This window comes from Triturus cristatus, chromosome 2_2 (genome assembly GCF_964204655.1).
Source record: "Triturus cristatus chromosome 2_2, aTriCri1.1, whole genome shotgun sequence".
Lineage (NCBI taxonomy): Eukaryota > Metazoa > Chordata > Amphibia > Caudata > Salamandridae > Triturus > Triturus cristatus.
The window spans coordinates 711,916,908-711,935,395 of NC_140582.1; the positions used below are offsets into that span (position 1 = coordinate 711,916,908).

At 44.3% G+C, this 18,488-nt stretch overlaps 1 protein-coding gene across 6 annotated transcripts in view; it reads right to left on the minus strand.

Annotated features, from left to right (window-relative positions):
- The window catches only part of ACSL1 (acyl-CoA synthetase long chain family member 1), a 479,125-nt gene that overhangs the window by 268,166 nt on the left and 192,471 nt on the right, over window positions 1-18,488 (minus strand). For all 6 annotated transcript variants that reach the window (XM_085641919.1, XM_085641924.1, XM_085641925.1 and 3 more), the window contains exons 5-6: window positions 16,278-16,379; window positions 1,669-1,768 (exon numbers count right to left, since the gene is read on the minus strand). In XM_085641919.1, coding sequence (XP_085498045.1) covers window positions 1,669-1,768; window positions 16,278-16,379 — 202 coding nt within the window. The remainder of the gene's footprint in view (window positions 1-1,668; window positions 1,769-16,277; window positions 16,380-18,488) is intronic.

Below are 18,488 nucleotides of genomic sequence, written 5' to 3' on the forward strand. Positions count from 1 at the left end.
TTCCACCTTTGGCAAACCTTTATGGCTACACATCGAAGAACACTTTACAAAACCCTTCATTAACATCAACATGGACTATGAAATCGCTTAATTTACAACTTTCGAAGTGCAGAATCAGGGACACAATGGTTGCGCTCAAAATATTAGATAAAACATTTCCAAAAAAGAGTCCATTCTCAGATTTCATTTCTCTATGGAACAACATCAAAATTGAAGGAAAATCAAACATTGGGTCTTCTTGGGTAACAAAAAAAAGATCTTGGCTCTGCAGGTAACCCCCAAAACATTTGCAGACCTGCAAGCCATCCACAATTTAGAGTATAAACTTCTATAAATTCCTTAAACTCCGGGATGCTACAAGGAAATATATTAAACCTCACAAATCAGACTTTAGTCAGCTTTGTGAGAAAGTTGACAAACTGCCACATGCTGCTGTAGTAAGCTATACATTCTTAAACTCACCCTACTCTGGTAATAAGCTGACAAATGAAATCCCAAAAAGATTTGGACTAACCCCCTGTCCTCATTCTACTATACAACAATTACTGAACACACTGGGAAGAAAATCTGGTCCCTCGCTCAAAAAAATAAAGTATCTCCCTTCCTATCACAATGTAAATACTGGACGATACATAAAGCCCACTGAACAGCAGAGAAACTCTTCAAACTAGGCCTCTGAGAATCCGATCTATGGTGGAACTGCAACAAATGTCCTGCCTCTTAACCACATGCTTTTCAACTGTAAGATGCGAAGACCATTTTGGAAGGAAATCGAAAACGTACTAAATTACACGAAGATTCCAATAAACTTACAACAGTGTCACTAGGCTCTTCGTCTCACTCCCCAGTTATAAAACTAAAGGCTCAAGATAGGAGCCTACTAGACCTTCCAACTATAGGAATTACAAATATTCAGTGTGAATGGAAATCATTCAAAAACCAAACCCACCATTCTTGGTGGGCATGGGTCTGCTTCGCAAGGAGTGCAGATAATTACTTAACTTCCAGGGCCCGCTCCAATTACTGAACAAACTGGATCTTTATATCCAGATGAATCAAACCACCCTAGAACATCCCCTCAACGGATAACCCAGCATAACCACCTTGATCTATATTGTACATATTTCCCAGATGCACCACAGCCAACAACCGAGGAAACTTGTGTACTCACTATCAGCACCATCTATACTCTTGCCGCTCAGCCTATTCTCATATTCCCTTCTACCTTCTTTGTAAATTATGGGGTTTATTTCTTCCTTACCCACTTTCCTTTTCCCATCTTTTATCTTCTGATGTAATTGCCTTTATAAATGAGGTTTCAACCAACAATGCTATACGATAATTAATATTCTCAATGGCTAATCCGTAAGTATCTAATGTGCCATACTAGGTTTCATTTACATACAGCATTGTATGGAATTTTGTATGTTCCTTTCCTGCAAACCCTCAAAATCAATAACAATTTTGGAAATAGAAAGTCAGTTATAACATAGGCCAAAATCATGAAACAGAAAAAACAAGAAAAAGGGGTGTAGGAAGGGATTAGATCAACTTGCCTTTTAATCAATGTAGTTAGCAAGAGCAGAGGCCCTTGTGTTCTAGTGAAATAGTAGTTTAGCTCCTCAAGCTACCTTTAAAATGGAAATACAAATGATGTAAAAAAGGTACCTTTGTTAATGATATAACTAATGGCTTCAGGTCCCAGAGTGTCGTAAAGAGGCACAGTCACCATTGAATACGTGCAGCAACCAAGTTCAGTTATCACCCACTGTAAGATAACAAAACAACATTTCAGTGAAAAAGTTGGGTTTTGGTAAAAAAAAAAAAAAAAAAAAAGTGAAAGGAGCACTGCAGAATTATGTATCAGTACATAAAATAGTAAACCAGTCTTGTGATATTATTTGACCTTCATACATTCTATATTGGCCTACCTAAAACTGCCAAACCCACATGAAGCCAGTACTCTTTGCTCATCAGCTATACTCTAATAAGGAGATACAAAATATTTGGTTTTGTTAAGAACGCCTTCCCCACTCCAATCAACCTCAAGGCCAAATCTTTGTCAAAACCATTTCCATTCTGTTAGATAGTCTGTGCTTAGAGTCCGTACCTGGACTTAGGATTCATGCAACATGTGGCTCATCATTGAAATAGCAGATGGAAAGGGAATAGTAACTATTACAATGATCCCCCACCAGTCTGAAAATGTGTTTGGTTTGATAGTCTATTTTAACATTGCCAAAAGCACAATTTTTGCCTTTCCCCGAGGTCAGCCGTTGTTATTATGTTCGATAAGGAGGGGTAGGCCTCCTGTAAACCTGAGTTCCACTATCTTAACCTAATAGCTTTTGATAGAACAATTGCAATGCCCTTCTCTTACATCTGAAGTAATTAGCCGATGTTATCTTCGTTCCTGGCATAAAATATTTGGTTTGGGTTCAATTAAATCTTGTTGTGAGCAGGCTATCTGGTTTGTTGCCCTTCAGAAAATCTTTAAAGATCATTGGGTTGAATTAAGACTGGTTTATTGTGTACTATATTCATCACCTAGGGTTACTCGCCGCTTTATGGGGTTTGCGATTGTCATGGTTTCAACTTGCTAATTCCATATAAAGTTTGACAATTTCAATTTGGCTTATTTCTATTGATCCTACTGTTCTATTCACAGCACAATTTTAAATGTGCCAAAACCTGCCTCTTTAGGAATTTTCCTTAACCAGTTAACTGGAAAGCAGTTTGTGCTGTTAATACATATCCTTAAAAGACCCAGTCCCAAGGTCATTGGCATGATTTTTCACCCAATTGTTGATTTAGTTGAAAGGGAAAGAAGCACTTGCACCGTTTTCAAATCCATATTGCATTTCAGTGATCTGATCTGAAAAAGAATGACTAGTGCCACATTCTGAAGTATTAGTTCCAGTGACAGCAGGCCAAGGAGACCGTGCCCTCCTTTGGTCAGCCATATGAGAACATCGCCTCAAAATGTATACTTCTACAAATAAACTACATTCCCAGTCCTACAGTCAGCAAAACTAGTTGAAATATGGTTACATTTGGGAGCCCTCAGAGCCAATTCAAGTGCCCTTTATTATTCTGATGAAGGCCCCAGAAGTGAATACATTACTAGGTCACAAAATTGACGAATCTTCGGTGTGGAATGCCAGGCTGCTTCTCTAGGAATGTTTTGGAATAGAATTCTTGATTTTTACAGCCCCCTTCTATTATGAGCAGGCAGGTTGTTTTTAACTTCACATAGAGTATCATTTTTTTGTTTGTTTATTTTGTAAATCAAGTGTGATTCACTCTAGACATTTCAACCTCCATTTGTCCAACTAATGTAGCACCTTCGATTTATCACGGTTTTTATACTAGGTTTTTCAATATAATTTTGACCTTGAGCGTTTGCCCCATGCACTGACAGATTGACTTTAAACATTAGAAAATTCTGCTAAAGAGATCCAACATAACCACAGTTTCTTTAAAACAACTGTGTCTACTACAGAACATAAAGTACTGCTAAGAAGCCATCTTCCCATTTCATTTCTTATTTTATTATCTGTAAACACGATATTTTGGCTTCCGTTTCTTGAGCTTGACATAGCTTTTCTAGGAGTATGTCCTAACCTGATTGACTCTGATAAACCTCATGTGGGCTTCTGTTTGGTTCATCAGGACTTCTTAAAACAGGGCAAAGGTTCCAGTAATTTAAGCCAGAGCTCAACCTCTGGTAGCTATGACACAGAGCAAACAGGGTTAACTTAGAGAAAATGTGTAAGGCGCATTAAACTGTTAAAAAGTCAACGCTATATAAATCCCCAAAAATGTAATAAGCAAAATGACAGCAAAGCAAAACTCCAATAAGGAGAACCGGAAATATGTTTTTTAAAACTATTTAAAGAGAAAAGGCTCCAAGAAAAAGTAAAATGGCAATCCACGATCACTGTTCGTAAGTGACCCAGACCTAGGCATGATTTCAGGCAGACCACAATGGAGCACTGTTCATATACATCAATCCAGTTCATCCCATTTATACATTTTACCTTAGGACTTAGTCTCGGAAATGGAAGTCAAAATCTTTCAGCTGGGCAAGGCTACTTGAGCAAGCCCTCTCAAAACCACATAACCGACAAAGTCCCGATGAAGCAGTTGGTTTTAGGGGAAAAGCTCAGAGCAGGAAAGAAAGTTCAAATTTGGCGGTCCATGGAAGTTCTCCCAGTTTGATACTTTGTGCCTTTGCCCGGGCAAGATTTCTATGCTCCGACTAAGTCTCTTTTAAGAGCTTACAATCGGTCAGTGGGACAGTTGCTATACTTTTCCAAATATCCTACAGCACTCAATCTGGCATTTTTGCTAAACTACAGACGGCCCTTACGTGGCTTGTGTGGGTGGGGTGAAATCCAAGACTTCGATGGGAGACTTCGAACCTGCTGTATGACATGGGGTGATTTGGGGGGGGGGGGGGGGTCAATCGGAAGTATGTGCTATACCAGACCTTGAGATATTTTACCATGCTGCTCAATCAAAGTAAAGAGCCATAATGGTAACGACTGCCATACAAGATCCATCAGGTCATGATCAAGCGATCTGCTGTCATACTGGGCAACCTGTACACTTGCATGACAGTTAAAACCCCGAGACAGATTCATGACATTCATTGTGTAGTCCATCTAGTGTATGATGAAAAGGGCCGGTCTTGGGCACCTTTCCTCCTCACAATAGACAACCTCTCCCTCCGACCCAGGATGAAAGGATAAGGGATAGGATGCATAATACTACACTGCTAAAGGTAGGGGGAGATGTTCGTAGATGGCACGTTTTTCACCTTAGATCAGTTCTGGAGAGACCGGGCCACCTCACCTTTTGACACTTTAGACTACATGCACATAGAGAATGGTACATCCTCTGTATGGCCTGCCTTCCCCAAGAAGCCCCTGGATTCTTGCCCCTACCCCCAATCAATTACTCAAATACGCTATAGATCGGATAGACTGGGTTGGTTATATAAGATGTACACAAAGATTAGCACAAACACCGACACCAGAGCCCTGGAGAAATCAAACGTAGACATATCTTGTGATATTAGCCCAGAGGTCTGGAAATTGTTGTACTCAAATTAAATTGGTATCAGTTAATTATAGACAAACTACAGTATGCCTGTGCCTGTCACCCTCCCCCACCACGCCCCAAACAATATTGGGCAGTGGTATTTAGAATAGTAACCGACATAATAGGAACCAACATCCACTGATTACTTCGCTGTCCTACACCAAACAAGTTCTGAGCCCAAAAAAAGATTAGTGGGAGCACGGTTACGGCTGGCCAAGAGCCAATTGGCTTGTTGCTGGATAAGAGATCCCCACCTCCCCTACCAAAAACTGTACAGTGGCTGAAAGATGTCACTCTCTCAAGGGAACATGCAGGGAACTATGCCTAACTGCATCCTCAGGCTCGCCCACAAGACATTTGGAAAACATTTCAGCATACCTGGCCTCACCGATTACGAGGGGTAATCTACTTAATGTCATATCTAAGCACAGCATCTGTGCGTGCCTATCTTGAATACTCTGCTGTGTAATGAAAGTATGGTCTTCTCTAAAAATTGAAATAAAATGTTTAAAAAATATATATACCAGTGGGATGCTGGAGGCTGTACCAGACTAAGAGTTACAGGAAGTTGAATACCTTCTCACCGAAGGCCCTCTGAAATGGATTAGCTGCTGCAGGGAAGCTTCATGCAGGAGAAGGAAATAGTTACTTACCCGGTAAGCATCTGTTTGTGGCATGTAGAGCTGTAGATTCACATGCAGTCAGTGCCTACTCCTGCCATTTAGTGTGCGGCTCAGAGGTGGGAATGTTTTTCCTTCAAAGAATTCTTGAGTCACAAGGTAGTGTGGCTCCATCCCTTGCTTGCAATGCACATGGTCTTCGGCTCCACTGTGAGATTGTTTTTCCACGACGGTTGAGGGTAAGACTGGAGCAGAGCGACACAGGAAAGATTAATATGGCCATGCAAGAGAGGCACAAAATAATGCTAACTACAACAGCCAAATGGCATCCGGGGAACAGGGTGGGTGCATGTGAATCTACAGCACCAAATGCCACAAACACATTACAGGGCAACATTTTGTGCTAGAGGCATGAGTGGCTGTAGATACACATGCTGTGCACGGACTGTAACGCAGTGCGCCCCTAAGCAGGTGCTAGTCTGGATGTTGCAGAAGACCGAAGGAGGGTATGTAGTACCACCTAACCAACATCAATCAATCAAGGTACTTGTAAAGCGTGCTACTTACCCGTGAGGGTCTCAAGACGTAAGGGGTGGTGGTGGTGGGGGGGTGCCGCTACTGCTCAAAGAGCCAGGTCTTGAGGAGTCTTCTGAAGGAGAGTAGGTCTTGGGTCTGTCGTAGGTGGGTTGGGAGGGTGTTCCAGGTTTTGGCGGTGAGGTAAGAGAAGGATCTGCCGCCGCCGGTCATGCGTTGGATGCGGGGGACATCTGCGAGGGCGAGGCTGGCGGAGCGGAGCTGGCGGGTGGGGGTGTGGAAGCAGAGTCTGCTGTTCAGGTAGGCTGGTCTGGCGGTGGAGTGCTTTGTGTGTGTGGGTGAGGAGCTTGAAGGTGATCCTCTTGTTGATGGGGAGCCAGTGCAGGTCTCTCAGGAGGGGGGTGATGTGGCTGCGGCGGGGGGCATGGACGATCAGTCGGGCGTAGGCGTTTTGGATGCGTTGTAGCCGCCGTTGGTGTTTGGCTGGGATTCCTGCGTAGAGTGCGTTGCCGTAGTCCAGTCTGCTGCTGACGAGGGCCTGTGACACTGTTCTTGTTTCGGTCGGGATCTATTTGTAGATCTGGCGGAGCAAGCGTAGGGTGTTGTAGCAGGAGGAGGAGACGGCGTTGACTTGCTTGGACATGGAGAGGGAGGAGTCAAGGATGAATCCTAGTTTGTGTGCGTGGTCGGTGGCGGTGCTGTCCCTAGAGCGGTCGGCCACCAGGAGTTGTCCCATGCTGAGGGGTGGGTCCGAGGAAAAGGACCTCCGTCTTGTCAGAGTTCAGTTTCAGACGGCTGCTCCTCTTCCAGTCGGCGATGGCCTTCATGCCCATGTTGAACATTTGCTTGTTGGCGGGCTAAACGTTCTAATCTACACAATAGTGCTTAGTGAAAGTGTGTGGTGTAGACCAAGTAATTGCTTTACACAAATGTCCACTATTGTGATGTTTCCGAGGAAGGCCACAGAGGCCCCTTTCTTTCTGGTGGTATGGTCTCTAGGAAGAACAGGCAAAACTTAGCTTTTGCTTAACAGGTTTGGATACATTTAACTATCCATCTTGCTATGCAGATTTTGGGGAGGCCTCCCTTTTATGTGGTTCAGAAAAAGCAACAAAAAGCTGCTGGGTTTTTCAAAGTTGCTTTGTTCTGTGTATATAGGACATTAAGGTTTGCTCAGTTTCTAAGGAATGAACAGCCCTTTCTGCAACTGAGTCAGGCTATGAAAGAAGACTGCAAGTTCTATAGACTGGTTAAGGTGGAAGGGAGAAACCACCTTATGAAGAAATCTAAGGCAACTAGAAAAGCTACAATTCAAGAAAGAATTTATAAGGGTGTATGAATGCAGCGGCTCATACGGGGGACTCATAAGTCTCATGAGGACAATGTTAAGACTTCACACCAGAACTGGAGGAACCCGGGGAGGTATGACTCTTTTGAACTCCTCCATTAACGTTTTAATGACTGGAATCCTGAAGAGCATCACATGTCGGCTATTTTGGAGATATGCAGCTACAGCCGCCAGGTGTAGCCAAATGGAAGTGAAAGGCAGATCAAACATTTGGAGGTTCAGTAACTAACAAAGTTCTCAACTGTGGCTACGAGGGTGTCAATGTGGTTTGGAAGGCAGTAGAAAGCAACCCTTTTCCATTTGGCAACATAGCAGGCATGAGTAGTTGGGTCTGCATGCTTCCTTAAGAATGTTCATGCATTCTTGAGGAAGATTGAGATAACCAACTTCGAACACTTTAGGAGCCAGATCGCAAGGTTGAGGAGACTCTTGGGGTCAGGGTGCCCGAAATGGTTCTATGCGAGAAGGTCTGGCTTGTTGGGGGAAGTCTCATGCGAAACTTCCAGAAAAGTTAGAGGTTCAAGAAGAGTAGTGAACCAGAGTGGTCTGGCCCACGTCGGGGCGACGAGGACGAGGGGTCTGCCATAGCTTCCGAGCCACGAATGCAATGAAGGGGGTGGGGGAGGGCAAAGGGTGGGAGTGAGTTGGAAATGCATAGGCAAATATCCAGGATTAGTTTATCCATAGTGCACTGCCCACTGACTGTGAAAGAGGGAATTTGGAGGCAAAGCTTGAGCAACTTGCGTTTTCTGCTTTAGACAAAAAGGTCTGGAAACAACCATCACTGGGAGAAGCAAAAGAGGACGTTACCTCCCGTGGACTTGAAACCCTAGCCTGCTGAGGTCGGCAAAGTCGCTGTAAATTCCCAGGAGGTGCTGCACCAATAGGTGGATCCTGTGGTGGAGGGCCCAGCACCAGATGGACTGAGCTAACAGAGAAAGCTGAGGAGAGTGAGTGCCCCACTGCTTCTTAATGTAATACATGGCTGTCACGTTGTCTGTATGAGGACTACCTTGCCCCGTATGTGGTGAAGGAAGGCCATGAGCGCTTGGACAGCTAGCAGTTCCAGATAGTTGATGTGGAGATACCAGTGCATGAGACCCCACTGGTCCAGGACCAGTCAAGATTTGTAGGTGCACCCCACCTCCGACCACCCCTCCACCCACTGAGGAATGAGTTAGGTGTGACGGTGATTTGATGTTGCGGGGTGGGACTTTGACACATTACAAGTTGTTGGCATTACAACACTTCAGAGGAGCACAGCAGCTGATCAGCACTAGTTTTTCCCAATGACCCTGCTTTTAAGACCATGGTTGCAATAAACATTACTGCAGCGTGAGGAAATTCTCCTACATGGGGTACTATGGCGATGTATCCCACAATGCCCAGGAGGCACGACTGTCTATACTGTGACCTGTTGATTTGGCTGAAAAAGAGGCAGCAACATTTGGAGGGACTAGACTCTTGCAGGACTGGATAGGCCATGCCAACCTCTGCATTGAGGACGGCTCTCAAATAGGGTTGAATTTGAAGGGTTTATAAAAAGGACTTTACAACTTTGATGGTAAAGCCCAGCTTGTGTGGGGGGTCCAACGTGACTTGGGTGTGTGTACAGCACTGTTACGTCGCACTCTGAATTAGTCAATCATCCAGGTAGGGGAATACATGGATGCCCCTTCATCACAGGTGCACAGCGACTACTGCAAGTCATTTGGTAAAGACGTGTGGTGTGGTGGTGACCCCGAAGGGCAGCACTTTGAACTGGTAATGCTGACCACTTACCACAAACCAGAAGCAACGACAATGCACTGGATGAATCGGGATGTGGAAGTAGGCATTTTCTTTTTACAACAAATTTTATTGAATTTTCAAGGTGCCAATTGGGCGGAGTCCGGTGAGCATCAGACATGTGATAATCATATTGTACAAGTGCAAGGCACCACTTATCCCCCTGGCAGGTCTGCAGAACATCAGACCCAAGCCCCCCTCCCCCGAACACCATTATATATATCTATATCTATATCTATATATCTCAGCACACGAACATAATGCACATTTGCCATCTCAACCCTGCACAACACCTTTTCCCTAAACCGGTGAGCTGCTCACAACCAGCCTATCTATTGGGTCTCAGGATATTGTGGGCCCCAGTAGTGACAAGTCGATGCCTCGGTATGTGGCCCAGCGTGCCCAAATCTACTTGTGCTTGTGCGGGCAGCCACATGCCTGAAAGACTGCAACTTCGGCCGACATACATCTATCCATTGCTTTTTTCCTGGTACCTATACTGGGCGGGAATGTTGCTTTCCAGTGTTGAGCAATGTCACGTTTGGCTAGTGTGAGTCCTAGGAACAATAGACGTCGTTTATATCCCCCCCCCCCATGACATCTTGGAGGTACAGTGCAGCCATGAGGTCGCCTTGCTGTAGCAGAGGAATGACACCCTGAAGAGTGGCCATGTGGAAGGGTTCCGATAGGATATACTTGCTCAGAGATCTAAGGTCCAGAATGAGCCTGAGGGTCCAGTCCTTCTTGGGTATGAGAAAGTAGAGGGAATATAGCCCTGAGCCATGTAGGTGCTGTGGTACAGGTTTTATGAAACCCTTGAGGAATGCTTGGACCCCTTTCTGAAACAGACGGTGTTCTGGGGAGAGGACATGTCTGGGGGGGAAGGAGGGGGTATGTTGCGTGGTGTGGAAGTGAGCTTCAGGAAGCAACCATGGTAAATGTCCAACATCCACTGGTCTGAGGTAACATGTCACCAAGCAGTGAAAATCAGCTGAAGTTGCCCCCCCCCCCCCACCTTCCCGGTCATGTATTGTGTAATCAGGGGGTTGGGGGCGGGAGTGGCAAGTTATTGTTTGGCTGGGGCAGCTCTTAGGGGAGCTATCTTTGCCTCGACCTTTGGTGCGATTTCCACTCTAGGGGCTACTGAAATAGCCCTTTGTGGAAGATGGTTAGGCAGGCGGAGTGGGGAAAAGGACTCCAGTGGGGAAGGCGCCTATGGCTTTTGCCGTTTCCGTGTCTTTATGGATTTCTCCAGCATCTCATCAGCTCAAGGATCAAATCGATGTATGAACCAATAGGGAATCTGGTGGGAGTTGGCACCTAACACAGATGGAGTCTGAAAGGGAGGCTTTGTACTTAGTCCACCCATGGGGTAATAACCTGGGCCTTGATCAGCTCCTGGAAGATATCAGTAGCGGGCTTGAGCATCCTTCAGCACGGGAAGATACTGCTTGGAGCGATGGGCCGATGAAATTCTGAGGAAGTCCTCCTCTACAGGCTCTCTATGCACCGGCACATTCTGGTATGCAGCAGCCCTACTTAGAACCTCATGGTAAGAAGAGTTGTCATCTGGTGGGGGAAGGTCGGGCAGGATAGAGGTCATGATCAGTATCGCCAAGCGGATTGACATTGTACGAGTCCCAAGAGGCTCCCTGCTAGGATACATAATAAGCGTCCCCCCCCCCACCGTCCGGGTGTATCATAAGTGTCCCTCCACTCCCACAGTGCATTGGATGAGGGGGCTCCAGAGCTTCTTCAAAGCTGAGCTGCCTCTTACGAGGCCAAGGATTGTGTTTATAGGCTGTGTCCATATCCGGCCAAGCTGGGAGTGAATGGCAAGGTTTCTGGTGGGCGTGGAGTTGCTCCTGCAGCTTCTGGTGGACCGTTTCAACTGGTTCGTGGGCTGGTCTTCCGGTTGGTACTGAATATTTTAATGCCAACTGTTAGATTGTGCTTACTGGCTGATTGTTTCAGAACAGACGGTAGGATCAGTGCAGAGCCTGGAGTGGGTGGCGCAGAATAGGTCAATTTTATACATATTTCTTCTTCAGCGCAGAGCTAATGCTGGGCATGGTGTCCAAAGGTGACAATCGGTGCCGACCATGGCCTGCTTCTGTGGGTCCAGAGCAGCTGAATACCCCTTGTGGAGTAGAAGCTTGGAGTAGTGTCGAGAAAGCAGTACATGACCTGTTGAGCTGGCGGGAGGTCCTCAATCTCCAAGTCAGAGTCGGAACTCTTTGGGCAAAAATAACATCCTCAGAGGTCAAAGGTTAGAAATGTTCCCCTTCAAGGTCCTAGGTGCCGAAGAGCTCTGGAGTAACTTCCCGGCTCTTGTGTGACATCTTGGGTGGGCGGACCCTGCAGCCTTGAAGGGTCCTCAACTGAAAAGACTGACATGCGTCACAAGAGGTCTCATCACGCTCTGGTAAGAGGCAGAGATTAAAGACCTGGTGGAGACTGGCCCAGGGGTACTTCGCACGACACAGCGGACAGCATCGAAAGGGCACCCGTTCCATCACAGGCAAGGCATGTGAGCGGACTGAATGGAAGGAAAGAGGCCCCGGCAGGCGAGGCCCCACTGGGGACTGGTTAAGACAAGCAAACAGTCCCTGACTAACTGGAAGTGTGGACTCAATACAAGAGAAAAAGGAAAAACGTGATTGAATATAATACAGATGGAGAAATACGGACTGTGAGAACCAAAAAGATCACTGCAACATAGTCAATCCGGAGCAAGGAAGCATATGTCCAATCCTGAAGGCGAAGAAAAAAAAATAAAAAATTATGTAATTACGTAACAATGGAGCAGATCACCTCTTGCTTGCAGTGCGCATGGTTGAGTCACAGTACCTTGAGACTCTAGAAGAATTCTTCGAAGAAAAACAACTGCCACACATCTGAGCCCAACACTAGATGGCAGGAGTATACACAGCATGTGTACCTAATGCCACACATGCCTCAAACACTTGTTTCAGCCTTCGCCAGATCAGCTCAGGTGGTTGGTTGGGACCTGGCCTTCCGTTGGCTTAAAGTCAGAATTTCTCACAGCTTTTCAGAGATTGTGGGAGCAGTCCAGTTAGTCACAGCCAAGGGTCCCAATACCTCCGAGACAGCAGGGGGGTAGAATTAAATCAGGCCGAGGCCACCAGCAAGGTCCAGTTGTAGCTGGTTAGGTAAGCACTTCAAGGAAAAAGGCCTCTTGCAGCTTGTTGTGTCCCTGTAGCCACACAGGAAGTCAGCCAACTGACCTATGACAGGACTTCGTATTGCTCTCTTCACAGGTCTCAAATACCAGGTGCAGTCCTTCTGTTTTTCCACAAGTCCAGAAAGCTTTCTGAGGAGCTGGTAGTCAGTTCCATTTTTGTACAGTTCAGTAGCTAGTGTGAGGAGGAGACTCCTGGATGCACCTAACAAATGGGGAAAGTTTCCAAAGGCAACCCTACCCACGTTTACAGCACATACTGTGTCTTAATGTAAAATATCCCAGAGTGCACTATTCTATTGAAATCCAAAACGGCACAGGCCTTATGCCCTTGGAGGCAGCTAGTGTTAGTCAATGTGACGCTGCTTTTCGGGAAATGAGCAGTACCCTCCTTTTAAGCTGCATGAAACTACAGCTGAAACTAGTGCCCCCCCTCCTGCAGGCTGGTGCCCAACTGGCTACCCTGGGCCTCTACAGCAAAGACTTCCCCCCCCCTATTTAGGTTTCCCTTGCACTACATTCTGAATGGGCAAGCTTCTCTTTTCTTTTAAGTTAATGAAGTTCCTGAAACCCCCAGCTATTATTTTTGGACCGATATGCATCACTCACTAAACAAATTTCCCTAACAAAAATTTTTAAAAAAAAAGAAATCTAAATTTTACCAGTCGATTGGATTTTTAATACATAATAATTCAGTGGTTGAAACATTTGTAGCTGCTGTCAACCCAGAGAAAGCATAATTAATATTTTTGTTACCTCATAGGGGAGCCGGAGCATTCCATAGTGAAAATTGCTTTTGGGGGCCGTTCACTACAGGCATATAGTAGCATTACATTTCTACATGTCCCACTTAAATACCATTCACCTCCCCTTGTGGGCTACTATGCCTTCATAGGGGTGTCTTAATATTTGAAAGGAAGGCTTTCCATATCAAAAGGGTTATTTTGACAGGTCTGGTCAAAGGTTTAAATTGCAGCAGTCAGGCTATATGGGTAGACTTGAAGACATGTTTTCCTCGTCACACTATTGGACGGCACAATAATGGTTGCAGTCCACAGGTGACATTTAACTGTTCGTGTAGTTTTTACATCATATACTATGGTTTTATAGAAGCATTCAATATCCAGATCAGGGATTAGCTGAGTTCTACATGTTTTAGGGGTCAGAACACATACAATGGACAGAAGCAACCCCAATGTGCAATCAAAACAAAAATCAGCAATAATATTCAGCAGAAAAAGAGTTACCACTCAAAAAAGGGCATTTTCTCATGCATACACATGTGCTGGTTGCATTACCGGCGTTTCATATTTTTAATGCCATAGATCTGCACTGTAGAGTGTATCCTCTCCTAGTTTAATTTCCGTTTCTGCAAAACCGAAATTAAACCACTTTGAAAGTTACGGCTCCCCCCGCCCACATTTATATTGCACAAGAGGTACTTCATACATTTCCATGGACATCTAGACCTGTGGGCCATCTACCCAATCCCCACCTCTTCGGTTAATGGTTTACATTGTTTTCTGATTTTTGCAAGAAGTTTTTAACCAAAGTTAGCAAATGGTGCATTTGACATGCTTTCAACTAGCCCTCCAAAGAAAGTTCCAGTTGTGAATGTAAAGCATATGGTGCAGGACAGAGGTACTGTACTACACAGTAGATTTGACTCAGTTTCACTCATTGGTCTAGCTTTGTTTCAATATGCGTATTGGGGCTGAATTACTGTTGCACGTGCTGTGAATACTTACACTAATACGTCATAGAAATGACAGATGCACTTTCAACTGTCACTTAAGCTTTCTCTTTCCATTAAAATGTGTTGGCTTTTCCATTTTAGTGTTTAATCCAAGAGCTGGTTCAATTTTTTTAATTTCGGTTTATGATCTTACTTGCAGAGCTCATTTACACATTCATAACCCTGGTGATTTTTGCATGCATAGGATTTCAAAATCTGTTTAAGGATGTCTCTTTATATCCTGTACCTTTTTAGAAGGATTGATTTGACTTTAAAGAAGATGCGGGTCCTGACAGACTTTATCGACTCGCACTCCATCTTTGGGTCATCCTACACATCCTAATTAGGGTGCTGCTGTCTTACCTTGTTAGAGCTTGAACCTCACCAATATTCTCATATTCCAAGGAGATCACAGCAGCTAGATTATGTTACAACTTGAGGTCAGAGAGTGGGCACACTCCGCCATCTCTTGGCTGAAGAAAGGCTTTAATGCACTAGCTGCCAAATCATCCAGCATTCCTCAAATCTTCACACATCCAGAGGGTCTCAAATGTAATACCATTTAATAGAATCCTACCTCTACCCACATAACCCATGGTGGCTCCTAGTATTTACTGATATATGGGTAAATTAGGGCATCTTTATTATCTAGGAGAATGGCAGGAGGATATAGATTTACAGGATTCGAACTGAGCACCACCAAATAAATCACCTTTAAGAGAAACAAAGTTCAGGCAAGTAATCTCAGATCATGTTTTAGAAAATCAGTTGGTTTGCTCGTTTGAAAATGAAAAACCTCTAGTGCTCATTATGGAGCAGTAGGTGGTATTTGTTTGCACAACTAGATCAGACTCAGTGCAGACTTTCCTCTTGCCTACTCTGGCGACACCAGACAGCATGACCAATTTGCGAGTGCAGAACATACAGCATAGCATTTTCTCGAATGAACATGTGCTGTGCTCTTGAGCTGGAATAAAAACACTTCACATAGGGCCCAACGGTCTTTCTACGCCTCTTTTCTGCTTCTTCATAACATACTGAAAATAATCAAAACATATTATAGATTCTCACTCCAATTTCCCTCCACAACTTTAGCCTAACAGGCGCCAAAGCCTCGAACCAAATGAATCCAGATATGTCACCAAAAATAGAAGTGTGCAGTGCATGTGTTGATCAAACCATCATCCAACTCTTTAGGTTTATTCCAAGATTTCGAATCTTTAAAAGCCATGGCGCTTCATCATAACTGGACAGTGTTCCAGAGCAAGTAAGCTCAGTGCCGTTTGGCCCCATCTCTACATTAGCACCACTAGGCAACATGTGGCAATCTGGCATTGTATAAAAATCAAATATCACAACTTCTCTAGAGAGTAGGTACTAAACTCCCTGATGGAAAAAGAGCTGAAAAAAGACGTACAAACGGTCTATATAGTCTTTGGGAAAGTAAAAGGAATTATGCCTCAGTTTATTAACAACCTTGGAAAGTAGCTGTTGCTTCCTGTGGCATAAAAGGTCCGACACTGCATGGAAAGTTATAGACCGTATTCAAAAAGGGTTACTGTAAGAAAGTAACAGGAAATTTGCAGGATGCAAAACAAATTGCATTGGAAACAAAATTTAAATTTACTAATTATGTTAATGTAAAGGATTATCAATACCATTTCACTATATAAAATGTCTACTACATTACGATCATTTGAGTATTTGGCGAACTGGAAAAGTTTAAAAAGATTAAGGGGTTTGAAAACAATTGAAATAATGTACTGAAGGATTAGGATCTAACTCCAAATCTGTTCTTTAACCAATGGTGGAAACTAAATTGTGTAGGCTTCACTAGAACAAAATACCTTTTTGTTAATATGTTACTGCGATGCCCACTCCACCTAGTATACTTTACACAAAAATAAACACCAGCCCAGCACATAAAAATATCCACTTGTATACCTCTGGTCTATTTTGGGCGAAGATTCCAATGAATTGATCTGGAGCCGGTCTGCAACCTTTGTGAAGTAATGCAGAACCAACATATTCTGCCCGGTCAGCGACCTGAAATAAAATAGGAACAAAAGGTTCCAATTACTGCAATACCACATTCCGTAAAACATTGAAAGTGAGCAAAAACTGAAAAAAACTACATTTTGTGTTTAAAAGTGAGTGGGTTCATGCTGGACACGTGGTCTCCGTGTGACAATACAAAGGTAGCATCCTTTTTACTATATTTTCATTTTATTTGTGGTGCTGAAAATAGAAAATGTTATTAACCTTTAACCCAAACCCTCCTGCATTGACATTACAAATATAAAAATCAATGATAATGCCAGTTTGCAAGGTTGGGAGATCATGTCTAGGACATTTCAATATTTCAGCCCCCCCACCCCCTATCTTAGAAAGTAGTAACCTAGTGAATGACTCAATTACATCAGGCATCTTCCCTAAGGACAAATGCAATCTCATTTCACAGTAGCAGGAACAGAAAGTACAGCAACTGCACCAAAATTCCAATTACAGGGAGGGTCACATAAGACAAGTCAAAACTCATCGTTAAAGGTGGGGTAACTACATCTCTCTAGGTCATTACTGACATTGAACTAATTAAACAAATACCTGAAAACAACGACTTGCAGGTGAGAAGTTCAAGACTTCAAACTGGGTCCATAATGTCCTAAATCCAAGTTAGCCTATTTAGAAGTAGAGTTTCAAGGATACGACTAGTAAAGTTAGCTGCCGCTTCATGCAGACAGGCTGTGAATTCAGCCTAAAATAAACAGCCAGGTTCGATTGACAACCGGGGAATTTGCCTTGCGCCAGGGCAAGCAATAACAGGAGCAAAGAGCTGATCACATGGCTGACTCACAAACACAAGCACTGCTGCAGGTTCAGCCCAACTGCAGGCAGAGTGAACCTATAACAATGGAGGACAATGCAGTTAGCTAGTTGACAGCAGAATGAGATACCCAACACATAATAACATGTTAGAATCCTTCATGGTAACACATTGCCACTTGAAAAATGAGCCCCAGACAACAATGTCAAGTTAATGTATGGAATAGATTATCTGCTGGGTTGAAGAAAGAGGGCAATAAAAATAAATAAATACATTTTAGAAAAAAGAAAAACAAAAAACATAGGAAAAATAGGTACCGGTGCTTTTAGACAAGTCCAACATATGGGCCCCCAAGTTGGATTGAAGGTACAAAGGGTATGCAGTTCCTGTGGGGAAAGAACAGGGCGAGAGGAAGGGAGGTGAGGGAGCTCTGGGTGAGTACAGAAGGCTGGGAGGTGGCTCCTTTAGCTATGGTTAAATAAACTAGAAAGTCGAAGTGCTAGCAAGTTATGATTGACCTCTCGGGCCCTAGTTAGGACCTTCTAGTTTCTTTAACCATAGCATAGGATCCCAGAAAACAAAAATAACTATAGGGATCCCAAAGGTTGTTTATTTCATACACTCTCCACTTCTACTCTGACTCCTTGTTACCACATGCCCACCGCTCCATACTACTCACAGCGGCAAAAAGAAGACCTCCAGCAAAGAGCACCCCTGTGGGGCCCATTGGGCATTGCAGCGCTGGTCAAACGAGGAGCTGGCAGATGATGAAGCATGACACCACTTTGGTGAGGACCCTTGTTCCTAAAGGAGCCACCCGGCCTAACCCCCCCCCCCCCCCGCCCCCATCCTTCTGTAAAAGCCTAGAGCTCCCTCACCACCCTTCCTACTCCCCTGGAGGAACTGCATACCCTTTGTACCACCAATATTAAAAAAATAACAAATCCCAGGGCAACGCCCTGGAGAAAGGGTAGAATTTGGTCGGTCCTGTTGTCCACAAGCATTGGAGAATAGGTAGATAAGGACTAAACTGGTCCCTAAATATATCATCATTGCCCAAAGTTCAAACTTGTGAAGCAGCAGAAGATACCCAGACTTTGAACCAAGGCCACTGGGATGCATTCAACTACAGTATTCAGTGAATTCTCCATCACAGAAGTACTCAAAGATCGTTCTTCCTGTCCATGTCACGGATTACGCTCCAAGATGAAAGTGTGGCCCGATCTTTAGTGGGTATGAGTCTGTGTTCGCTAGCCATCTATATTCTCCTACAGGTGTCTCCGGTCATGGCCTTACAATGAACCAGAAAGATGCAGGATGACAAGAGGACC